General features: G+C 53.6%; 1 protein-coding gene across 4 annotated transcripts in view; it reads left to right on the top strand.

Moving 5' to 3' along the window:
• The window catches only part of GSE1 (Gse1 coiled-coil protein), a 271,237-nt gene that overhangs the window by 62,130 nt on the left and 191,534 nt on the right, over positions 1-17,573 (top strand). For 3 of the 4 annotated variants that reach the window (XM_088136183.1, XM_088136182.1, XM_088136181.1), the window contains exon 2: positions 7,637-7,796. In XM_088136183.1, the coding sequence (XP_087992309.1) occupies positions 7,637-7,796 (160 nt within the window). Of the gene's footprint in view, positions 1-7,636; positions 7,797-12,764; positions 12,963-17,573 lie in introns of those variants that run through there. The other variant, XM_088136186.1, reaches the window with a different exon arrangement.

The raw sequence follows: 17,573 nt of genomic DNA, 5'->3' as shown, positions 1-17,573 counted from the left end.
GGTTGAGTGTTTGATCAAGCTCTGACATGTCTGCCTTCACAGCATCATGGAGCTGAGATAAATCTTCCTTCTTGCAGGAAGGGGTTGTCTAGACCAACCTTCCCTGACTTGGTCCTCTCCAGGTGGGTTGAAGACTGAGGGGAGCCCTTTTAGCAATCTTCCAATACTTGAAGGGCTGCCCCAGGGAAGAGGGCGTCGATTTATTCTCCAGAGCACCTGAAGGTAGGACAAGAAGAAATGGGTGGAAGCTTGTCAGAGGGAGATCCAACCTGGAAATAAGGAGGATTTTCCTGACAATGAGAATTATTAAGAAGTGGAACAGCTTGCCTCCTGGAGTTGTGGGTGCTCCATCGCTGGAGCTTTTCAAGAAACGAGTGGACAACCATTTGTCCGAGGTGGTATGAGGACTCCTGCCTTGGTCAGGGGGTTGGACTAGAAGATCTCCAAGGTCCCCTCCAACCCTCTCATTTTGTGATTCTTACTGTCCTTGGCTTGCATGGTCCATGCTGGGTAGAGAGATGGGAGTGGAAGTCCAACCCATCTGGAGGACACCAGGTTGGGGAAGGCTTATCTGTACCTCAAGAACATTTAGCAGCATCGCCTACCCAAATTGGTTGCAAAAGCCTTGCAGGGAACTCATTCCAAGTTTTTGCTCAGACACGTGGTGTGCCCTAATTTCCTCCCATCCTCCAGCAATGACGCTCTACTTGCTTCCCGGAGCAGAGACAGCATTGCTTCCACATCCTTTCCAGTACCTGGATGATCGTTTTTAAAACATGCTTTTAATTAAAATAAATAAAGGAAGGGGATGGTGGCACGCCACAAACGCACATATGAGGTTCTAGTGTCCTCCTGATTTCTGAGGATTGCTCCATGTGCAGCGAGATGTACCTGGATCTTGGTGTTTTGTTGGGAAATGTGCTTGCTTGCCAGAAAAAAGACAACGCTGAGCTGAGGGGATCCTGAGAGGCTCCTTGAGAGGCCAGAGGACATGACATGCAACCATCTGAACAGTTTGCCTTGGGGAAATGAGTTAGGAACTTCGACACGCTCTCGAAACACCTCTGTGCTCTGCTGTTTTCTCAGCTGTTTGGTTTTCAGTTCCTCTGGTTTTTACCATCGTCCCGATTTGGGGTTGACTTCCCGTCCTTTGCTTCTTGGGCCTCTTTCCACTTATTAGAACGCAGCGCCTTCTGTCAGTAAGCCTGCCTAATTATCCCATGGATGACGATGTGGCTGTTGAGGAGGAGGAGGGGCCACGAAGTCAGCGTTGACTCTTCGCGGCCACATGGATAGACCTTCTCCAGGATGATCTGTCCCCAACCCAGCCCTTCAGGTCTTCCGAAGGTGCCTGCCTGCCCCCAACATCGCCATAATCCAGTTATCCATAGAAGCTGCTTTAATGGCCAACAACTCTTCCTTTGTTGAGATGTTCCTTCTGCCTTCCCCTTGAGCAATTCGAGTGCTTTTGAATATTCCGTGGCATTGCTGGTCATTCTGCCATCCAAGAGGGCCTGCTTGCAGTGATAACCAGGAGTAGCAGTCGGTGGGCAGCTGTGCTTTCTTTCTTCCTCCTCCCCCTCCCCCTCCCCCTCCGGCATTGCCCTCCGCAGGGTACTGAGGGCCTTTCCTGTGTTCAGTCTGAAAACATGACGTCTCCTAAACATGAGCCATTATCACGTCTGTACTGCATCTAATGCAGCTTCCCTAGTTAGCAGGGCTTGAGACCACACAGCTGTATTTGCATGGTCTGATGGAGGCAGAACGGGCTGTATTCAGAAGCAGTTTTTTTTTTCTTCCCTTTCTGAAATCCTCAGCCTGGGGCTTGCTAAAACTGGTTTGATTACTTGTGGTGCAAAAAAAAAAAAAAAAGGTTTTCTTTCTTTTTTTTTAAATCCACTCCTGTGTTTTCCAGCATTCTGTCTGGAGGCGGAAGAGAGAAGCGCCGTTGCTCTTCCCAGATCTTAGCCAACAGATTGGCTGCCTTCCGAAAGGAGGGCATAAATTAAAAGCCGGAATGGATTCTTGCCTGAAGTGAAAACTGAGATGGGTTTCCAGCAGGAGATGTGCAAGTTTTTTTTGGGGGGGGGGATGTGGGACACTAAGCTATGTCTCTTAAAAAGCAGAGGACCCCGGATGGTGTTGTCCAAGTGGTAGATGCAGATATGAGCCTTCTCTGGTTGAGGAAAGACAAGCCACAGTCAGGCAGTGTGGGGTGTGCGAAAGGACCACACTACCCACCACCGATACATCACATCTCCTCTACACTGCCAAATTTTCCAAGCAGATCAGCCTCATCGCTTTGCCCTGCTAGGGTTACAAGATAGGAGGCAGAGTTGGGCTGGATTTACACCTGGCACTAAACCAGGATCTCTTGTAATTGTTGGGCTTCAGTTCACTTATCACGCCAAGCCAGTGTTTCTCAACAGTGGCAGCTTTAAGATGAGTGGACTTCAACTCCCAGAATTCCCCAGCCAGCTATGCTGGCTGAGGAATTCTGGGAGTTGAAGTCCACCCATCTTCAAGCTGCTAAGGTTGAGAAACACCTCACTAAGCTAAAAGCAAGCCAAGTTATGGCTTAGCACCATGTACGGATTGTGTCTTTGGAATTAAATAATCCTAGGTTGGCCAGAATCAACGGTAGCGGAGATCAAATCACCGCCAAGAGAACAATTGGGGAAAAGAGCCATCTTTCCCCTCTTAGCTAACCTGGTCCAGAAAGTCTATCGGGCAGGCACCCTAAGTCCAGTTGGACATCAAGAAAAATTCTCTAATGGTGAAACCTGTGGAAGAGTTTTTTGGGGGGGCGGGAATGGTGGACTGTCCTTTGCTGGAGGTGTTTGAACGTTGTCTGGATGGCCATCTGACCAGGATACTGAAGTGGTGGATCCCTGTGCTGGGCATAGAGGTAGACTAGAAGATCTTCAAGGTACCCTCCATTCTGTGATTCTGTGGCATGAAGAGAATAGTGTTTGGAGGGACATTGCTTCAGCGCATGGAAATGTAGAGATTTTCTCAAAGAACCTGCTTGCTCTACCAATCTCCAGTCATGAATGCTTCTCCCGTTGCCCGAAGCCATGATGTGGGATGAGTGTGTGGTGGTGAACTCAGCCACGTGTGGTTCTGTAAGCCAGTATGTAGCTCAGCCCAGCGGATGAACCCCCCGTGCCCTATTCTGCAAACCAGGGTGGGCAGAACAAGCCTGGGATGAGCGACCATAGCCTGGGAGTCTTCGTGGGTGAGTTTCCAACAGAAATTCAGCCCCTTGTAGGAACTCTTCAAACCATACGGTGCTCAAGGCCCTCCGTTCCTTCCCTTGCTTTTATTTCATTTTTTTAAAAAAGAGATGTTTAAAAGAAAACAAGCCACCCACTTTGAACCCGGGAGTTTGTAGCCTCACGGCTGTGAACATTCTAATTACAAGATTTGCAGGCTGGCGCGTGTTGGAGCACAGTTCACCTCTCCGGTATGAAGCTTGCTCTCTTGGCCCTGCGATACCTTTGTAACCCCCCCACCCACCCCCAGAAAAGATCTCGGACTTGCCTTCCTGCAAAGGTTGGGAATTTGCGTTCCAGTTGCATAGGCCGTAAGGAAACGGGCAGTGAACCATCTGGAGGTCTATTCCTTCCTTCCCACTCAACTCAAGGAATAAATGGCAAATGACTCATTTCTTACCAGCTCCATCTCTCCCAAAGTTTACCTTAAATGACCTCCCAACACCTCTCCAGCGGGCAAAGCTTTTTATTGCCATTTGAAAGAGAGGCAAAGATGGGGAGGGATGAGTGAATTCTGCCCCAGAACCAGTTGGATCGCACACCGAGGGAAGGCGTTGGTTCTGCAGATCTGAAGTCGCTGATTCTCTGCTTCTGCCCCCCGGGGAGGGGGAGGGGGCCCTCCTCAGGGTCTGAGGCTTGACCAGAAATTGCCCCCCTCCCCAGAAAGCCTGTTTTCAACTTCCAAATCTTCAGGACTAGAGACTTTCGTTTAGCTTTGTTTTGCTTCCTTCAGACAAAGATGAGGCAGGGGTTTCCTGGAAGATGAGTTCGATTGTCCTGTTTTTAAGCGGGGGATTGATCCCTGGCACTGGAGCACCCGCCTTCCTTCTTGTTGACCTGGATTCTGTTCTGCTCCACTTGTGAAGGCGTCCCATGAAGCTGTTTACAGCGTTGGCCCAAAGAGGTGTTTTGCTCAATCGGTTGAGTAATTGTTTTTGGAGGCGTCCAGCAGGAGCCACCACCATCAACGCCCTCCTCTTTATTGACCCTCAATGACCAAAGATCCTTCGGCATAGAGGAAGAAAGAGAATAAAGGTCTGGATTTTCCAGCTGTGTATCTGGATTAAACCTTTACCAAGGAGTCACAAATAGTGGCAGTGGGGCAAAACGTGACGGCCCTTCTGGAAATTGGAGGAGAGCTGTCCGCTGAAAGGAGGAGGACCTTCTCTTCTCCTGAAGATGGACAGCGAGTTAGAAAAGGCAACGTTAGGCCTGCCTGCAGCTGATGCAGATTACATAATTTGTGTCATTTGAACAATGAGGTCATGATGCCTGTGATGTCACTTGGCCTCCCCAGGGAGGCCTGTGGTTGCTTCCTGAATTAAGCAACCCTAGGATGGTGCATTGAGTGTTTCCCTTTAGAGTGAGCAGCAAAGGGGACATAGTCCTGAACTCTCTCCTTACTTGTCGGGGGGGGGGTAACTATGTGAAAGGAGGAACAATTAATTGGGAGGGGGGCACAGTGGGTCAAGCAGTGATGTGAAGGTCTTGTAACAACAGAAGAGGAATGAGGCCATATCACGCACATCATATTTTTCTATTCTTCCCTCCCACCATTTGGGGGGGGGTTGTTTTTCAGGTTGTTAGGGGCTAGGTTCCCGCAATATCCTTCGCCCGTTGAATTTCTGCCACCTGTTAATGCGTGCTAATCCTGGTTAGGCATCTTTTGTGACTTCTGCAGTTGGAAGCCAGGCTCCGCAGTTGGCTCATGAAGGTGCACAAGGTTGGGCCACCTGTAAACGTGGATGAATTTGGGAAGGAAGAAGCCCCTGGCAACCCAAACATTTCAGATGGCCCACTCTTCCTCCCTAAGATCCTTTTCAGCCTCAGATCCGGCACATTTGCTGCAGTGAAGTTTTATTTTTTGTTAGCTGTTTAGACCCCTGAGTGGGACCAACCAGCGAGTGGATAATGACATCTCTGGGAACGCGTGTGCTTTTCTGGACAAAGGAAGGCGAGATGTAAATAAACGCCTTCTTGCCACTTGCTTTCCAAGGAAAGGAAGGTGGGCAGGTAGAAATTGGACCCGCGGGAGAGCAGCATCGTGGTCTTCCAAGGGCTGCGCAAGAGCGAAGCCAGCTCGGAAGGGCCCCTGCGGTGGACCCCCGGGGCGCTCCTTGGCCCTCGCTTCGCCTCTTCCTCTCCTCGACAGCGGAGCCCCTGTTTGTCTCTGGGGCCACCCCAGGAGCCGTCCCGCTCGCTGGGAGTCGGCAGTGCCATTCTGGGGGTTGGTGCTAGCCGCGTACACGAGGCATTACCGTATGGCCCCCATAAATTAAGCCATTCCAGGAAACAAATGGTAGATTTATATGCTTTTGCTTGTATGCGTGCCTCATTGAACCTAAGAGCTTTGCGGCAGTGTTCGTGCAAGCCATTCGTCTTGTTTAGCTGCTCCGGTTTTAGAGGACTAATCCTTAAAAAAAATTGGATGAGCCATTTAAAAAAATCCTTTCTATTTATCAACCTAAGGGCTGTGCCGTCGTAAATCAAAACGCTCGGGGAGAGACAGGGAGCTCCCCTTTCATCTCCTCCTGCCTCCCTTCTCACCCCACAACTCACGGCTTTTGCGTCCAGGTCCTGCCTTATATAGGAAAGCTCGCCCTGCCTGTTATTTTTGGATCCCCTTTTGGAAAAGGCCCTGGGTTTGCAGGGCGAGAGGCTGGGGAGGAGGATCGTGTTTGTTTGTTTCTTTGGGGAGGCACACCCGTTTACTATGAAAATCAGGGCCTTGTGCAAGCCAGTGGAAGAACCACAACAATAATGACCATGCCAGATTTTGTAGGATTTGGAGCCAAAGAAATGAGAGGCATTCTTTGACTGGGATAAGCCAGGCTAATTAAGTCCATGTGCACAAATTTGCATGATTTAATCTGCGTAATTGAGACAAGGACCCAGAAGGGGCCGGAGGAACAGTAATCCTGTAGCAAGGTGAAGTTTTGCCCTCTGCTGTGAAACCTTTCTCTGAAAAACTTGGGTTGAGAAGGCTGGTTGTTTTTTCCTTTTGAAAAATGAAAGCTGAAAGCCACAGGACGCTAACTTGGGGAAGACCATGTTCAGGTCCACTCCTAGCTGTGATGGCTTCAGCCAGTGGCTTTTTCACAGGCTGCTTGTTACGAGTCGCAATAGGAAGAAGAGTGTCTAGAGCAGTGTTGTCCAACCTTGGCCACTTTAAGTTGGGTGGACTTCGACTCCCAGAATCCCCAGCCAGCATGCTGGATGGGGAATTCTGGGAGTTGAAGTCCACACATCTTAAAGTTCCCACGGTTGAAAAGCACTGGCTAAAGGAAAGGTAGGATATAAATCTACAGATTTATTAAGATGACAGTGACGATGATCAGGATTTAATTTAGCCACCCAGTCCAGTATTCACTCACACGTGTGCGTACATACCCACCCACACAACCAAACTCCTGCTGGAAAGAATGAGAGGACACCTGTGTCAAACTCAAGGTGGTTTTGAAAGGTGAAGCAAGGACTAGCTGGGAACACCACACCTTTGTTTGTTGTGCTCACCTGGCCTGGAACACCTTGTCTCTTTGATCCTGGAAGGGATGTGGGACAGGACTTGGAGTTCTCACCAAATAGGTGATGAGGTTCCAAGGTGCTCCTGTCTGCAGAGGTCTAAACTGGGAGGAGTTGGGCATCTTCCGTCAAAAGTTAGATGACTCAGAAGAATCCCACCTCAGGACGGGTTGCCCACGGGTTTTGCCTCCTTTCTGAGTCTTGCTTTTTTCCATTTGAAAAGGGGTCTTTGGGGAGGGTTCCACAGAGGTCTCACCTTGGACTGCCCATTGGAAAGAAGGAGTTTGTTCATAGCTGTGAAAAGTCTCTGCAGACACATTTTAACTTCTTAGATGGGCCTGCTAATCCCGCGCTGCAAATGCTCCCAGTTCTCCACTGTGTCCACGCTGGGGTTCCAGGCCGATTCCATGTCATGTGCCATGCAACAGGCCCCACGTTGCAAAGAACCATGGTGTCTTGCCAAAGATTTTGCTTAGAGATGTGGTCTGGTTGAAGTTCTCCATGCCGTCTGCGCAGCCCTGAGAACCTTCCTGGGCCTGGTTCACGTGTGGCTGGCTTAGCTTTGGTTTAGCAGGACTTGTCACCCTGGACAGCTACAGCTGGTTCAACGAACGATGGTTAAGCAAGCAGGATTCATGGGATGTATGGCTCTGGCCATTGTCAGAGAGTTGCTGGAAGGAGCCTCAACTTCTGGGTTAGCCAGCGGCTTCTTTCGGTTCCCACTTCCACCTGCAGGAAAAAATCATCTTCTCTTTCCTTTCGGAGGACTCAGGTGCAGCGCTTGACCTCCAGGGTCCAGATTGTGCCCGCTGACCCCTTTCTCCCTTCTTTTGCTCTAGGCATCACCTTTGCCTTCAGAGGCATCTGCTGCAAAACCCGCGGCAGACGAGACTGCCCAACGTCCTCCAGGCACCGCAGAGGGCACGGCTGCGGGGAACGGAGCCACGCTGAATTACAGGGCAGCTTTGAATGTGGAGGGAGCAGCTCCACCGGCCACAAGTAAGTGCTGTGTTTATTGTTACACCCGGGGATGTGTGCGGGTGAGCGCATCCACATTGGTGTGTGTGCTTGTGCGCCAGCGAGGAGATGCGCAAGGTGAGAGAACACATCTTGCCCAGGGCACGCCATGCAGAGGTGGGCCAGCATCCAGACTGGGCGAAGGGGGGGGGGTGCCTTGCTTCTGATGCCAGGGAGAAGTAAAAGGGGCAAGTGTGAAGGACTGTTTTCACCCTCGGGGGATGCGAATGGTTTAATCTGGAGCCGTTCCTCAGTGGCTGACAGTATGATGTCTGGTCCTTCTGCGTTTTTGTAAGGAAGATGTGAAGATGGTGTGATAGTTAAGCATCCTTTTCACTCCAAGGAGGGCCTGGTTGTCTAAATCCTCCTCCTTCAACTTGATGCCCTCCAGGCACTTGAAGCACAACTCCCAATCTTGCACGGGGTGATGCTGGCTGGGGATGATGGGAGCTTTGGCCCAGCCCGTGTGAGCGGGGAAGCACTAGGATGGGAAGAGATGGCTAAAAGGGGCCAGCAGTGGTGGGGGCCACCAACCTGCCTTCTCATTGTGGTGGTTAAAAACATGTGGCCTTTCTTGTTCGTGCATTGCAGCTGCTCTTGGGAGGGTTTTTCTAGAACAGGGGGCAGAACCCCGGGGTATCCAACGGCCTCCTGCTTCTTTCTTGTGCGACCAGCGACTTGCTGCTGGATCAGAAAAGGTTGAGGAACTTTTGGTGATCCAGAGTTGGGCTTGGCTGGATTCCATCTCTGGGGTGTTCTCCTGGCTCAGGTGCTACAGATCTTCTTCTTACACACACACACGCGCGCGCACAGACACACATGCGGACACACACACCAGCTTTCTCTGGGAGGCTTGGCAAAACTGGAGGAAGCAAGAACTGGTCTCTTGATCTGAAAACCGGGAAGGGCCTGGTAGCCCCCTTTCAGCACGAACGTTTCATTAAAAGGTCTCCGCTGTCTTCGGAGCCCGCTTCAGTCACTCGGCGCATCTAATCAAGCGAGCAGAGAAATGCTTCGAGCTGGGGGAGCAGAGCCGCAGAGCAATACCATCTTCTGAAATTGCACAAATACACCGTACCGCAAAGCCTGCATTGCCTTCGCTCTGAGGCAGCAGAACTGGCCTCAAGCAAGAAGTCTACTGTGCACTGTTGAGACTCCCCTGGAGGTGAATCTGGGATGTTTTGCATTGCTCCCCGATCTCTCATCCTTTCCTCCGGAACTCGGGATGCAGCTGGATCAGCCATCTCCAACCTGGTGCTCCCCAGAGGTGTGGTTGGGCAGGGCCAGTATTCTCTCCTGGCTAAGAATTCTAGGACCTGGAGCTCCAGCCCAATTGGAGGACCCCAGGGTGGGTGCTGGACAAATGCCCTGTCTCCTCTGCTATCTGGAGCCCTCTCCCTGGGAGCCGAAGCAAAATATTTGATGGCCGTCTTGAATCAAGGGTTGGAGAGGCTGCAAAGGGACTCCGGAGTGATTTACTGCTAGCTAGCCGGGAGCGCAGCTCCAGCGGGGAACTTCTCTGCATTAATGACTGGAGTTGCTTAAGAGAGGCGACACTAATGGAGGGTGCCCGTCATCTGCTGGGAAGGGTGGGGAGGAAAGCGCCTTAGTGTCAGGATCTCCGTCAGCATTCAGGGAGGAGCAGAATGCATGCAGAGGAGGTGAGAGGAAGATGAAGGATGGTTTGCCCAGCCCTGCCTCCCTCGACACTGGCATCTGGAAGACCTTGCCATTTGCCGCAGGGAATATGCAAGTCACAGAGAAATAGCGTGGCTTTTCCAAACAGATCCTTCCCCGTTTACGGACTTCGGGTCCTATCTTTCCCAGACTGAGGGCTTGATCCCTGCCTCCAGAAGGCAAGAACAGATCAGTTCTGTGCACATGCGAATGTGTTTTGCTTCAGAAGACTTTCTTGATGCCGCTGGTTGGCTTATCCCCGCTAATGCCACCAAGTCTCTGCAACTCAGTGAAGCTACCACAGTCGATATTGGCTTGCTTTAGATGGGGGAAGGCAGGGAGATAAAAGCGCTTCTGAGTATCTGGTGAGAAGTGCTGATAAGGGCGCTTTTCGTTTCTCCGGATTCCCAATGACAACCCCCAAACTGCGGCATAAAAGAATTGAAAAGGCTGCAAGGCTCTTGAGATGGGCACTCTGAGTCCGTCAAGGGAGTGGGTTTGCATCCGGGCCCAGAGGCTGCCTTGCCATCCCAGGAGATTTTTGTCCCTGGGAAATGGAGCTCAGGGAACAAACCTATAGAAGGTATTAGCCGGTGCCTGTTTTACACTGAACCACACGGGTGTGGGAGATCGCATCCGTTTAATACGGGCACAGGGGCTAGCAATGAAACAGCCTTCTTCCCCCCACCCCCACCCTTTGTGGAGAAATGTTGGAAGAGAGGACGGGATGGCCCAGGAAATCTGCAAGGGGAAGACTCCTTTGGATCTCTCCCCCCCTTAAAATTCTGTGAACGAAGCTATGCCGTTGCACAACCAAATAGTTGTCTAGAAGCGTCCATAGTTCTCGGAGGGAGACACAGATGGGCGGTGTGTTCCCGGGGGAGTTTCTGCGCTGGCCCGTTGAAGCAGAAACTGCAGAGTTCTGCCGGAAGTTCAAGACCAGCTAACGCATTCCAGCAGGCACTTTTCCAGAGAGTGTTTTTTTTCCTTTCCCCCCCTTCAGTTGCTGCCTTCCCATTACAGGCTCTCCCAGAGCGACCTTCACCCGGGTTTCTCGGCTAGCCCCGTTTCCTGAGTTCACGCCACGCAGCCAGCCACGGAGCTGATTTTGCACAGCCCGTTAGGCTGCAGTGCAGCTGGCCGGACCGCAGCTGGCCTGCGCTGGGTGGACGCTGCTGCCTCTGAACGTTTGCACCCCGCCTCCCCCACCGCCCTGTCCGGGCTGAAACGAAGCTGCTGACTTCTGAAACAGATCTCAGATGCTCCGCTGGGAATCCGGGCAATCACTTCCATTCCTGCCTTTGCCTTAGGAAGTTCCCAGCATGTGAAATTTGTATTTTAAGGTGCCGCAAAACTCTTTGCTCTGCAGTTCGGCCGCGTACGATGCAGCTGCAAACGTTGCAATGCAGGGACTGCTAAGAAAACAGTGAATGAACATGTGCCTGCAGGGTTGTGCACCATGTCATTTTAAACTTCAGTTTTTATCTCCAGAGATCTTAAACTTTGCAGAACTGCAGCTATCCAGAGCAAATGTTGACAGTGCTCTCATTTCGCCAAGTAAGCTGGATCAATTTTTGTTTAAATGCGACCCTCCTCCCACTCCCAAGGTGTCGGTGACCCCCTTTAGGGGCATCCCAACCCACTGTTTGAAAAAACTGGCGCTGAGTACAAGCCATGGTGCGGCTTGAAGGGCGGAGAGCTGCAGGATGGGAGCCCCCTTTCATGACATCAGGGAGATTTTCCATGTGGCATCTTGAGTTTATTTGCTTTGTTTTGTTTTGTTTTGTTTTGTATTTTATTTATTTTATCTCCCCCTGTGTGTTTTCCTGAGCATTTTCCCACAAGAGCTGGGGAATACCACCATCCTTGGGGCGGGGGGGGGGAGTTTTTCCAAGTGATAGAGACCTTTGCGGCTGGCCTGACCCCTCCAGTGTGCAGACAAATCCTTTTGATCTTTCTCCAAGTCCCGAGAGGCGTTGCAGTTTTCAGTATCTCCAGCAGATGGCAGGTCCGTGCCCTGAGTAAATAATCCAGCAAAGTTTGCCAAAATGCAAAGTTGGCCCCCTCTCCTTGCCCGCCCCCCCCCCCAGGTCTGCTTATCTGTGTGGACACCCTGCTGCTGTGCTGATCTGAGTCCTGGCGAAAGTCCGTCTTTGCTGAAATTTCCTCGAACGGCTTCCAGCGGCCCCTCCGGGCGGTTTATAAGGCTTTCCTAAGGCCATGTTAAAAATTCCAAATTTTGCCCAAAGATCCAGACCCCGCAGGGGGTTCTGATGTCGACTTTGGGGGAGCTTCCAAGCTCAAGAGTTCGGCCCAGAGCCGTTCTTCTTGGAGGGAGGGGGGTCCAGGAAATGCCTCTCCTCCCACAGTTGTAATTCGCTTGCTGGCTTCACCCGCACACTCAGCTGTGTTCCCTCTGGGGTTTGGCCACTTACTGTCAACCTAGTTGTTGGTGGGTTGTAAACCAGGGTTTAGGACAGTGCTTCTCAACCTTGGCAACTTTCAAGAGGGGGGGACTTCCACTCCCAAAATTCCCCAGCCAGCCCCCCCTCTTAAAAGTTGCCAAGGTTGAGAAACCCTGGTTTAGGATTTAGCACGGCGTGGCTTGCTGAGCAGATCGTGATTCTGCAAAGAGCGGCTTTGAGCCACCCGTGAAGCTGCTCAGCGAGGTCTGCCGCTTGAACCCTCAGCCGAGGAGGTGGGGGCGAGGCAGCCAAGGGCACCCGCGTCTCCAAGGGACGCCCCAGCTGCCCCTTGTGGCCCGTGCGCCAGGCGCCAACCTAAGGAAATCCCGTTTTTTCGGGGATGCGTCGCGGCTGGCGGGCGTAGCTGGAGCCAGGCCAACCATCGCCCGGCGTGCCCGGCTGAAGCTGCCTCGGGAAGGAGGCGAGAGCTCTCCTGAGCGGGTGCAGAGGGCTCCGTCCGAGCGCTTCTGCCAAGGGCGGGCCGGCGTCTGCCAGTCTGCCCGGCCGGGCGCCCCCTCTGTGCGCATGGGCCCTGGCGAAGGGGACCCCGCTGCGCGTCCGGGGCTGCCTGCCCAGGGCTCACCCCCCCGCTGGGGGCTCGCCCGGCGCCCCCCCGCATGTGCCCGGCTTTTCCCGGGGCGGGAGGCGGGGAGGCGTCCGCGGCCCGGTTGGAGCCGGTGAGTCACTCGGCGGCGGCGGCGGCGGCGGCGGCTCCTGGTGGAACAGGAGCAGCTGGGCTGGCTCGGGCCGGGCCCCGCGGCGGGCGGGCGGGGGAAGAGAAGCGCCAGAAGCAGGAAGTGGGGCAGGGCCGCGAGCGAGCCAGCCAGCCAGCCAGCCAGCCAGCGAGCGAGGCGGCGGGCAAGGCAGCCGAGGCCAGGGGCTGCCGCGCGCCCTGCTGCTCCGCCCGGTGCGCGCCCGGGAAAGTTGCGCCGGCGTCCCCGCGCCGCTGTGCCGGCCATGGAGGAGCGGAGGAGCCCCCGCTGGGCCGCCCGGCCCCCCAGCCTCGGTGAGTGAGGGCCGCCGCCCGCGCGCGCCCGCCCGCCCGGGAATGCCCCGCCGCGGCGAGGATGCTCGGCGCTCGCGGCACCGGCCAAGTCCGGCGGGCCGGGAGCGGCTTCCCCGAGACGGGCGGGGAGCGGAGGGGGAGGGGAGGGTGACGTCACCCGGAGGGGACCTCTGTGCGTGCTCAGAGGCGCTCGCTTTCCCGAGCCCGGCGTGGGCGGGTTGGAAAGCAGCCGGGGAAGCTGGCCGCCTTCCCAGCGGAGGGGAAAGCCGGCGGCCAGGGACGCGCGGCCGCCGCCGCCGCCGCCGCTTTTGGAGAGCTCCGCGGCTTGGGGCGCCCTGGTTGGGGTCGGGCGCCGGCGGGGCCGGGGCTTGTCGCGGAGCAGCCCCTCGGGGGCACTTTCTGCGCGGGGGCGGTGAGGGAGGCCGCCCTCTCCGTGCCCGGCGCGCACCCGCCCTCCTGCCCGCCCGCTCGCTCGCCCACCCGCGCCGGCCCTGGAGAGGCGTCCCCGAGGGGACTGCCGGCGCGCCTGCTCCCCGGGGAATTCCCTGCCACAGGATGTCTCGAAGCGTGGCGTCGCCGCCACCGCCGCGTCCTGTTTCTCTTGCTGGGGCTTCCAGTTTCTGACGGGGGGGGGAGAAATACCCCCTCCCCACCTTGAATGCGCTTGCCTGGCGCAGCCTTTCCCTCCACGTGTCTTTTCAGGGCCAACTTGGCGTCGTCTCGACGTTGCTTCTAAGCTATGCGAAATAATCATATCAGGGAGGGATGGTCTTGGCATCAGCCTTGCTGGTGTTGGACAGCCGTGGATAATAGTCTCATTACCGTAACACGCGTAGGTGAGCGTTTTCTGGAAACCAGTTTAAAGGGGCTTCCATTTTTGGAGGCGTCCTTCAGCAGATTTTAAAAGGCAGATGCGGGGGGGGGGGGAGATGGTTGGAGAGTAGTATTCCTAGGTAGTTTTTCTTCCTTTACCTCTTCCCTTCAAAGCGTGTCCAAGGGGGTGTACAATGCGAGCAAGGACGCCAGCCATCAAAGCGGGCTTAAAAGAACATCCTCCCGTACATCTGTGTTCAAAAGGAAATAAATGAATCCTAAAGAGCCAACACGAAGGTATAAAAGGAGAGGAAAGCTGCAGAGCTGTTCCCTTCAATGCTTTCCAGCCCCTTTACCAGCAGTGGCTCTAAGGAGCATTGTGTTTTCTTCTGGGCAGTCCGCGCATTGTGGGTGTGTGCGTGTGTGCACTGGGAAGCCCAGGGCTAGCTGTGTATTCTCAGCTGTGGGTCAGGTGACCGGGAGGCAATGCTTCGAAAGGGCAGGTAGCGAGTTTCTGAGTCCTTTCCCAACCCTCATTTCCATAGGGGATTTTCCAGGATTTTTTTTCTCCGCCACCCTGGGCCCGATCCAGCCCAATTTTGAAAGCAGGCATTCTTTTCCTAGCTCCCCCCCCACAAAAATCGGATCCCGTTTTGTTTTGTATTTAGAGAGTTACCCTACCGACGGATAGACTGAAGTGCTGAGCCCCTTTCCGAAATTTCTTTCACAGTTTAATTTCATAATGTAATTTATTCCTTTTACTACTAAACTTCATAACTGGATTGGGAAGAGGAAAAAGCTTTATGGGACAGAAGGGGGTGTCTTAAAGATGGCTAGGAGGGGGCATCGGTAGAGCCATGTGTAGCCTTAGCCACCTATGCCCACTGATTGCCAATCAGTCTCCATTGCAGTGTTTCTCAACCTCGCTGGCTGGGGAATTCTGGGAGTTGAAGTCCACACATCTTAAAGTCATCGAGGTTGAGAAACACTTACCTGTATCAGTAAAATAGAGTTTGGCTATTAATTGTGGCGTGTTTCCTACCTCCTTGGGCTGACAGTCAAACAGGCTTAGGTGTCCTGTAGAAACCAAGATAACATTGCTAGCCCCTACATTTGACTTCCAGGTGGCTTTGATGTTGTGAAGAAGAATCGTCAGCGTGGCATAGAGGATTACTTTTGAAGATGGCAGGAGCTTAGCCATGATCAGGTAGCCTTGGGTATAACAGACGTGGTTAATAATCCAGCTTTGGTGGATTGTAAAACATAGCTTACGGATTACTTGCGGGTGCAAGCCTGGCCGGTTGTGGCTTTGTCCACAAGCTGTGGTTAAAAATGAAGACGTACAACTTCTCCCCTGACAATGTATCGCGCTGCAGCTGCCTGAATTGTGAGAGTTGCGTCTGTGCAGTCCTTGGATTAGGGGAGTCCAAGTTGCTAGTTCCACACCCCGTTTCTTGGACTCCAGCTCAGCGTGGTATTGGAACGTTGTCATTGTGGTTAGCAAACCATGATTTATGGCTTAATGCAATGGGTGTACCTAGCCAGAATATGCAGGACATGACTCCCTTGCCTTCTGCTGCCAGTTCTCAGGATGCGTGGGCATGTGATATGGGTGGTTCTCTAAGTCATCAAAAGAAAGAAATCTGTGTCTTCAGAGTACGGGTGGCGTGCGGTGATGTTTCTGGTGGAATTGAATCGCCGACGCTCCAGCGGTTTTCAGTTGAAGTTTGGAGGCTGAGTCAAAAGGAGCATTTCCCATTTTCCAGGCCAGGGGACCTGAATTTCCTCTTGCTTTGCAGGGCACCCTGTCTGCATCTTCCCTGGCCCCTTTGCAATAATGAGAAGGGCCCAAACATGACTTCTTTCAGCTCGATTTAGGGGCTTTGCTGAGTCAGAGAGGGGGCAGCCCTGGAAAGGTGCGTGGCCGGGGTGGGGCTGGAAGCCGGCAGGTATTCCTGGCTGGGTCATTGAGGAGGTAGTGCTGGGTCTCGGTTCACATCCTGCTGGGCCACCAGGAGGCTGGTTGGCTGGGAATAGGGTGAAGTGCAAGCCTGTCTGGAATCAGGTCGCCGGCCAGGATAGTTCCCAACCATGCAGTAAAACCTCCCGGGTTTCTTAACGGTTTCTATTGTTTTGGGTTTGCATTGGTGAGCCACCCAGAGTCTGTGGGAGTGGGCAATGTAAATAAATAATTATACCGACCACAACAATAAAAGCAACGGAAAAGTGCAACTTGGAGTGAGCGGGGTTTGGGAACCTGGCCTGCAGAGCATCTGTTCTCCCCTGAGGTCCAGGTTTTGCATTGTGCAAAATCACGTACGCAGCATTGCGCTCAGGCACAGCTATGCTGGGAGTTGCCCCCAGTTGCCAAGACTGTTGATGCTGCTCCCTGATCCGCAATTAGAGAAGAGACGCCGTCGGGAGTGCTGCACAGAGCAAGGTTTTTACCCAGCGTGCAGCCTCTCATCCCTTTGAAAACATTACTGGAGGGGGGGAGATAAATAAGAGGTGAGCTTGAATCTAGAAGCTTTTCGAAAGCTTTGGGACAGCGAGGGAAAACCGCAAGGCCCTCCAGAGTGGGCACCTTGGCTGGGCAGATCAAAAGGGCGGGCGCTGCGTTTGGCATGCCCTTTTGATGGGAACCTAGAGGATCTGTCTCTTGTCAGAGTAACCCCACGGGCAAAATCTTTCTGGGGTGCAGACGTGGGGGAATTGCGCAGGATCCAGGTTGGCAGCGGTGCCGAGCCAACAAGGCTCTTGATGTGGGTAGTGAAGGGGGGACGGGGGGGGGAGCCAAGAGATATCCAGAAACCACGTGCAGCAGAACTGGCCAACACGTAGGGAAGCAGGACCAAGCCGTCCTGGACAAAGAAGAACAAGAGGAACTCTGATTCGTTGGCAGGAAATTGCAGACAGGACGCCCAGGACTGAGTTGGCTTTGCAGATGGAGCTTGTGTAGGGCCTTGCGCCAACTGGAGGCTGGCTGGGCTGGGCTGGGCTGGGCTGGGCTGGGCTGGGCTGGGCTGGGCGACAAGCAGGCTGAAAAAGTCCCAGTGCAAAAAGGGACAGGAGGGAAGATGCCCGGCCTTTGCACGCGCGATTAGATAATAGCCGTGCCCTGAGCTCTGTGACTGTAAAGGGCCACATTCTGGCCAAGGGTTGGAAACAGCCATCTGCCTTTGTGCCGTTTGCAGCCCCCCTTCCCCACTCTGGTTTGGTTTGAAGGAAGAATTAGGGGAGGGGGAGGGACCTGACCTGGCTTGTAAACTTGGCCCCATGGTGGCCGGGCCAGGTGCCTGTCCTCATCCTGCCCGCACTGCATTTTCCGGCTCTGTCAATGGGGTCTCCGGAGTGAGCTGCAGGAGGAGAGCTGGGTTTGTCCCAGGGTAGCCGTAAACCAGTCTTTGGAGAAAATGGGTTAGTCAGGAGAGGTGTCGCTGCCAGACTCCCTCAAAAGGATTCATGCGAATGGTAGAAAGCTGGGCTTGCACCACCAAAGTTCAGAGGTTGCAAACGTTAAATCGTGGTTTATAGTTGAGTGCATTCCGTAAACCCTGCTAGTTTTATATTATTCAGTGAGCCATTATTAAAGCAAACTACGGTGTCTATACCAGGTTGATGCATGTCAGTATGCTAAGCTGTACAGACCTTAAAAAGACGCTTTGTGGATCTGTGTGCGCCCAAGACGGTGTCCCTCTGGGCTTCTGCGTGCGTGCAACGCGTGTGCCGGAGTTCTGTGGGCCTTTGTTCCTGCCTGTGTATGTGTGCACACACACACACACACACACGCACGCTGGC

Source organism: Python bivittatus, unplaced genomic scaffold, assembly GCF_059951505.1.
Source record: "Python bivittatus isolate LINGU-HERP-01145 unplaced genomic scaffold, Pbiv_v1 ctg000190_np1212, whole genome shotgun sequence".
Lineage (NCBI taxonomy): Eukaryota > Metazoa > Chordata > Lepidosauria > Squamata > Pythonidae > Python > Python bivittatus.
The sequence above is the reverse complement of the archived record's forward strand: the minus strand, read 5'-3'. Positions and strand labels throughout refer to the sequence as shown.